Source organism: Sciurus carolinensis, assembly GCF_902686445.1.
Source record: "Sciurus carolinensis chromosome 19 unlocalized genomic scaffold, mSciCar1.2 SUPER_34, whole genome shotgun sequence".
NCBI classification, from domain to species: domain Eukaryota; kingdom Metazoa; phylum Chordata; class Mammalia; order Rodentia; family Sciuridae; genus Sciurus; species Sciurus carolinensis.
The window spans coordinates 5434661-5442476 of record NW_025920112.1 but is presented as its reverse complement, the minus strand read 5'-3'; the positions used below and the strand labels follow the sequence as shown (position 1 = coordinate 5442476).

Below are 7816 nucleotides of genomic sequence, written 5' to 3'. Positions count from 1 at the left end.
CATGCACTAGTTTGGAAAAAATAAAAACTTAAAAAAAAAAAAAAAAGAAAAGAAAAGAAAAAATGATTATCTGGTGGGAAAGAGCAATTTTTACCCTTTGTCAGCAAGTCCCATCGTTGCGACTTTTCTGAAGGTGCAAGAGGCGGGCGTCCCGCCGGCAGGGACCTGTGGTGCTGTGGCCCTGTGCCGGTGGGAGGCGGCAGGGAGGCAGGGTCAGCTCCTGGTTGGTGGAAGAGTGACCAGCAGGGGCGGGCACAGGGTGGGCGGCTACAGTCCTACACACCGGGCAGGCGCGGGGCGATCAGCAATGGGGGTCTGCAGACCTGCTGGCTGAAGTGACTTTATACATCGAGGACCCACGGGCCGGGAGACGGGTGGCAGACGTTGGGAGGCGGACGCAGGCGCCCAGGGCTCGTCAGTAGCTCAGCGTGGAGTCGTCCCACTCGAGCTGCTGCTGCCTGTTGGGGTTCTGGACGTCCCCAGGGCCGCCCTCCTCCTCCTTGCTGCTCTCTGACTCGGCGCTGGTGATGTCTTCCTCCTTCTCTCCATCCTCGCTCTCTTCCTCCTCTTCCTCCTCCTCCTCCTCCTCACTGCTGTGCTGGTCTTCGTAGGTCTCCATGGGGTTCATGGTGATGGTCAAGGCAGAGTCGTCCCAGTCCATCTCGTTCTCCTTCCCTGAGTCCTGGTCCCGCATGGTTCGTTGATGTGCAGCCCGGATCCGAAACACCCCCAAGATGATCATGAACACCAGGAAGCTGACGCACACCACGGTGGCGGTGCTGGGGACAACTGCGAAGGGGTGAGGACTGGCCAGGTTGTGTCCCGACAGGTCGACGAAGGAGCGGTGCTCGGGGTGAACGAACTGTGGCTGGGCGGCCATGTGGCTGGCGTGCTCCATGGGGTTGGCGGTGTGGATCACGTTCACCTCCACCTTAAATTCGTTGCTGAGGTAGCGGCCATTGAGCTCAGAGCAGATGTGCTTGAACTTCCAGTCGAGCAGGGACCTGGTGTGCCAATTCCGGTAGCGCAAGAGGTGCAAAACCTCCTTGTAGCTGGCCATGGTGTTCACACCTGTGAAGACCACGCCCAGGGCAGAGCGGCTCACTGTGAGGTCCGTGTGCTGTAGCCGTGCTGTGTCCACCTCCAGGCTCTCCTGCTCGGGGTTCAGCTCCTGTCCCTCCACCGTGACCTCGCAGGTGTCCAGGTTGGCACGATCTCCTCGGACACCAGGGACTCTTGAACTGTGGGGTCCTCGGGTCCGTCCCCCTCAGGCTCCACTTCTCGCGTGATTGTGCTGATGATTGGAAGCTCAGGAAACAGGAAAACCCCTTCTGAGCCCTCAAACTCCGACGCTGCTCGGGCGAAGCAGTGGACGCCACTCAGGCTGATCCTGGGCTCTTCTGGCTGCAAAACCATCATGTGGCCTTCCACCGGGGGGATCGCGATGCAGGGCGCCTCATTAAAACACTTGACGGTGCTGGTGATTTTGAGCCTGCGGATGCCAGGCGTGGGGAACTGCCGCGAGTTCACGTAGGAGACGTGCTGCAGGGCCTTGTCCAGCTCCCCGACGTCCTCTCCCTCCAAGGTCAAGGCTGACTGGCTGGGGCTTGCTTGGATCTGCACGCCTCTGCCCACGTCTTCAGGGACCTGTAGGTCAAGTCCCTCTTTGCAGGTATACAGACAGTCGATCACCTTCTTGTCTGCGAGCTTCCCGGAATGCACCGTTAGTCCAGCCAGGTTACCTCGGAAAAACTGGGTCATGTGCAGGTCGCCACCTGCAGAGGCCATAGTCACAGGCTCAGTCTCATTGTCACTTTCAACTCCTGAATACTCTTGCCAGCAAGCCCCGACCACAAGCTGCGTTTCTATCTTGGATGGATGGAGTGGGTAATCCTCGTCACGGAGAAGGGCTCGTGAGGGACACCATCCACGTAGAGAGCCACGCTTGGGAACTCCACGTTGAGGACAAAGTGGTGCCACTCCTCATCACAGACCTGATTCAACTTCCAGTGAAATTCTTCAGGTTTGTATTTCCTCTCCTCAGAAGGATTCTGACAGAGGAGGAAAACAAGCCGGCACCCGTGGACATACAGGGAATAATGGTGTTGGTTCATATCTGCTTTGTTGGAACTGCACAGGATCGTTTCCTTCCTCCTGCTGAAAGGCCCATGCCTCATCCACACCGAGATGGTGAAGGGCTCTCTGGGGCTGAGAGAAACAAGGCCGTCGGGGACCCGGACCACCTGGGTGCCATTGAACTCAAACACCTGGTCGCTGTCGTGGCCCTTGTCCGTGGGGAGGCCCATGGTCCAGTTCATGGCACTGCTGGGGGCGGGGAGCAGCTCGGCAGTACCAGCAGCAGCCCCACAGAGCTGGTGAAGGGACTTTTTGGAGTAGGTGTCGCGGTTGTAGCCCTTGCCGATGTGGCTGGTCTCCAGCTCCACGGTGGCCTGCTTGGAGGCGATGGGCGTGGCACAGGTCTCCAGGTGGGTGTTGGGGAACATGGCCAAAGCGCCCGTGCCAGGCTCATACTCCATCCGGTCACTCCAGCCTTGCCACCCGGGCGTGCAGCTGGGCTTGATGTTGATCTTCACCAGCGCGTCCTCCGCGGCCCTTCTCTTCCCACAGTCCTAGGCGGTGACCGTCAGCTTGTACTGCCGCTCCTTGCTGTGGCTGAGCTTCTCCGTGTTCTTTATATAACCATCCTTGTCCACGGGGTGAACGGCACGTGGGGGGTGACAATCTCGTAGCTGCAGATCTGGCTGAACTGCGGGGAGTCTGCCTCCCCTTCTTAACTCCTGGGTTCTGGAGCGACTAGGGGTGCAGTCACCCTCTAGGCCGCCATCTTGGATCGCCCTGTGGAAAGAGCCTGCGGCTGGAGTGGGCAGAGCCGCCTGAAGAGGTCTCTGGCTGCCCTGCCCTGATCCCAGAGGCTGCTTGCGGATCGAAGCTCTCCGTTGGTTCGGGGACTTGTGGCTGGTTCTATGTAGAAAGCCTCTCACTGGGCGGTCTGGTCCGAGAAGCTAGCCTTCCAGATTTAGTTTTTTACAATGAAACTCTGAGTAACCAAGAATGCTATGAGAAAATATAAAAACAGATTCTAGCTGCTGATCCCCTGTTGATGACTCTCAGATGACCTGAAGCATGTACGCAAAAACTCCAACCCCATCAGGAATGATTAACAGGAACTGTAGAAATAAAGAAAAAAGAGTTCCTACACTTAAAACACCTTATGGCAATGCTTATTTAATTAATGGAAAGCTATGACATCCTCCCTCTTGGAGGCCGTAGGTGTGGCATGTCTCCATGTGCAGTTACTTTTAATACTAATAATCAATATGTCCTTAGATCCAGATTATAGAAAATACTGGGGAGATTTAATGGTGTTGGGACAGAGAATACATACAATAAAGTTTAATGTTAATACTTCAAAAAAATCATGAATAAGCAATTATGATTTGCTCAAATTTGTAAGGAGCCCATGATTTCTTTTAGTATTCAGAATTCTCAAAAAATGTATATACAAGAGTGTATTCCTCAGAACTTTGATGTGGATTTTGGTCTTCATTGCTTTCTTAGTGTTTATGATTAAGTTTGAGGATATTTTTCCCACTTAATAAATAAATAGGTTAATAATAGGTACAATTTGTATTCTTTCTATGTCTAGTTAGAGTTTTTGTCCATCACTGAGTACATGAAATAGAATAAATATTAACTATAAGCTGATTCCTCTATTCTCTGTTAGTAATAACAAAAAACATTCCACTGTTGATAACTAACATAAGAGTTCTTGGAAGGCATAATTTTTAGAGAAACTTAATGACATATTCTTTCAGGGAAATTAAAACTAAATGAAGCATGGTGCCCTCTACCTTGCTGGGAACTGTTTTGCTTTTTAAGCTATCATACAGTAAAAACAGGTTTATTGAAAAAGCTCATTAATTATACTCTTGAAGATTTTTTACTTAACATTTCCTTGTATGAACCATGAAATTATGCAATCAATACCAAAGAAAAAACATACAAAAAGACTCTGTGAACAATAAAGATTCAGACTCAGTCTCAGAACACTTGGTGTCTCTGTGTGCTGTTTCTCCACTGTGCCGATGCCTCCCATCCACCTAGGACACCCGGCCACTACTAGGGCTGGACCCCAGCAGCAATGTGCTGAGGAGGACCTAGATTTGCAGAGGGCAGAGGAAACCATGATGTAGGTGACTTGGGATTGAGCTGGTCTAAGCTGCTTCATAAGTGTTCTAACTATGAATTTATCTTACTTTTAGAATATAGAGTTAACATGCCTTTAAAAGAATATGATGCTATTGAGAATATAATGGAAGTTGTCAAGAAGAACAAGGAAAATATTCTTAGATAAAAAAGAATCAAATGTCGTGGGGCAAAAACACTGAGTAAAAACATTTTAAACACTGGAGAGAGTGCTAAAACATTCTTGTCAGTTCTGATTCATGGAATAGAATGATGTTAACTAAATTACAGAGCAGTGAAGAATGCACTCTCACACAGGTGCCATGCAGGAGAGGGGTTGAGTAACCCCTGGAAGTGCTCTGCATGGGATTCTAAGGAGGTCAGGGGAGGCATGATGGAGGAGCTGAGGACAAGCCCTGCAGGCCACTCCCAGGATCAAGGGCTGCAGACCTAAACATCTGCACTGGGAGGTGAACTCTTCTTAGAAATGATTAAAAACTCAGAAAACCAGGAGTGACCCTTCCTCTGCAGGGAAAGTAACTGCAAATTCAAGCAAATACATAGGACATAAAAATGAAAAGTAATTGCATTAATCATGCTTCACTTACTCTATCTTATCTCTTTATCTTCCCAGTAAAACAATTTCCAGAACATGGCCAATTCCACCATGGTAATGGAATTCCTCCTCCTGGGCTCGCCTAATGACTGGAATATGAGTGTACTCTATTTCATGGTGATCACAGTGAGCTACATGAGTACCTTGTTAGGGAACCTGCTCATCGTCACTGTCACCTGCTGACCAGAACCTGCACACACCCATGTACTTCTTCCTCAGGAACCTGTCCATCTTGGACATGTGCTACATTTCCGTCACTGTCCCCATTGCCTGTATCAACTCTCTCACTGGCAACAGGGCCATTTCAGTGGTTGGTTGTGCAGCCCAGATCTTCTTGGTCATTTTTTGTGCATGTGTTGAACTTATTTGTCTCTCCATCATGGCCTGGGACCCCTATGTGACCATTTGCCAGCCCCCCCAGTACCCCATTATCATGAAACCTCAGTTATGTGTCCACATGACCCTGGCTTCTCTGCTCAGTGACCCGGTGTATGCAGGTGTGCACACTTGGATCACATTCCGGCTGTCCTTCTGCCAGTCAAACATGTTTCAACAGTTCTTTTGCGATGTCCCCTCTCTCTGAGGCTCTCTTGCTATGACACCACCAGCAAAATGGTTCGTATTCTCCTCTCTGCTGTGGTGGTTTGGGGTGGTTGTTTTTTCTTAATTGGCATGTCATATATTTGCATATTTTCTACTGTGCTGAAATTTCCCTCCAGAGTCCTAGGCAAAGCCTTCTCCACCTGTACTCCTCACACCCTCATAATGTCCATCTTCCTCAGTTGCAGCACAGGTGTGTACCTGAAGCCTGCAGCAACCTCTGACACACTCCAGGAAATGCTTCTCTCTGCCTTTTACACCATGGTTCCTCCCTTATTGAATTCTCTCATCTACAGTCTCAGGAAAAAATAGGTAAAGGAAGCTGTGAGGAGAGTAATACAAAGACAGTTGTTCTCAGGGAAATGATAAAGATGCATTTCAGCATTATACTCCTTGCACTGAGTGGAGTTAAATAAGATGAAGAGCTCTTCTTATGTGGGCTTTACACATTACATGCCTACCCTAATGGTACCCTATTAGAAGCTGAACAATAATTTTGTAATTTACCATAGCATTTCATGTATCCTTCATTAAATGTGTAACTTTATCAATGTTTCAAATATAAATACAATTCACTATCTATTCTAAAATCATTTGTGTTTATATATATTGAAAGCTATCCATAGTATTAATATATTGAATACTTCACCATACCTGTGTACAAAACTGTCACAGAGGAAACCATTACAAATAAAACATGGTGATAACATAAAGTCATATTATCTGCTCTTACTCAGAGAAATGTCAAACAGATTTGTGAGCACTGTGATACATAATTGTCAGTTTAATTATTTTAAAATCATTTAAGTCTCAACTTCTAAATAATTTATAAGCAAAATAATAACAGAATCATACTAATGGTTTTTCCCATCTGCAACATGAAAAAGAAAGAATCTCCTTATCCATGAAGAAAGTAGAAACCAAAGCTTTCAACCCTCATGTCCCTATAGTCAAATCCATCCACTGGGGCAGAGCACCCTGGTTCTTCCCCCCACATTTGATGGCTGTCAATCTTTTGTTATGTTCATGAGAGAACCAGTGGTGGGAATGTATCTATGGGCTGAGTTGCATGTTATCTTCCTCACACACACCTTACTACTGTAATGAGTATGCTAATGAGTCATGGCAGATCATTATGAAAGATAGAATCTAATTGTCTGACCTGGGAGTTGGACCCACGTCAACTCCACCATTTCTCTCCATTTACTGGAGTTCCTACAGTAAACCCCTCTCTATACCTGTAGCAGGTTATTTTGTTCCTGTTGTTTACAGCAGGGATGGAAACCAGGGTGAACCCACAACCCCCTTTCTGTTTTATCACAGAAAACAGGGCGTTGTTAAGTTGCTTAGGACTTCCTTAAGTTTCTGAGGCTGGCTTCAAACCTAAGATCCTCATACCTCAGACTCCTGAGCCACTGGGATGCAGGTGTGTGACCCTGAACATGATTTGTGATAGCTCATCATCCCACACGATATTTTTCTTCAAACATTTTAGCATATACTGTGCTAATCATTAATTATAACTGACATATGCTCAACATCAAGTTACCTAGGAGTACTTATATAACAAAATGAGAAAAAAATTGTTCATGCAATACTTCACTCAATATATTAAATTCCAAATTCTGAAAAACAATGTTGCTCACCAGTACAATAATACAAACTAGGTGGAGAAACTCAAGAGTGCATTTATTACCTAGGAAAATAAAAAGCTTAAATATATGAGATTAATTCATAATGGCATTTCTTAAAGTTTTCAGACACAGGGATACTTTCAAGAGGAACCATTGAAGCACCCAGGTGTTGGGTGATGCAGGAAGGCTTGACTTCCTTAACAGGATGCAACCAGCAAGCAATCTTCATCCACAAACTGTTTCCCATGTTTTCTTGTTCTCACCATTTCAATGTTCCCTGCTAGAGCAGAAGAATCTTCAGAGAATCCCAGTTGAATTCCACATGACATGCATGTCCTCCCCACTATAGCTTACTGAATTCAAAATCATGTGCTTTTCGTGATTTAAAGTGGTTTTAGAATATTTATATGAATACCATAGACATATAGCATTTTAAGAAAGCAGATGTTTATATTAGTAGAGTTAAAAACCAGATTTCATCAGAATTTAAAGTGATAATTACAAACACTGGGGCCAGGGAAGTTGTTGTTATAAAGAGATTGCAGTCCCTTAAGAGAAGCCAAGTTATTTCACAACAAGAAAATGTGAAGGAGTCTGAGGGCATCCAAGACAATTGCAAGACCACCTCCCTTGCACACTCAAGGATATAGAAGGAAGCATTTCTAGTGGGAATTCTCACGGGGTTACCATACTTACATAGGGGTGCCAGCAAGTGAGATTAGCATGTTCAACAAGGAAGACATTCAGAAACCACGATGGC

At 46.6% G+C, this 7816-nt stretch overlaps 1 protein-coding gene across 1 annotated transcript; it reads right to left on the bottom strand.

The window, feature by feature from the left end:
- Positions 1–294: 294 nt before the first annotated feature.
- Positions 295–5053, bottom strand: LOC124973527 (calsyntenin-1-like). Its single transcript, XM_047537417.1, is given in 5 exon segments — positions 295–1209; positions 1212–1898; positions 1901–2714; positions 2717–2790; positions 4999–5053. Coding segments are annotated over 5 exon segments (2424 nt in total). The 3' UTR covers positions 295–415.
- Positions 5054–7816: the final 2763 nt, after the last annotated feature.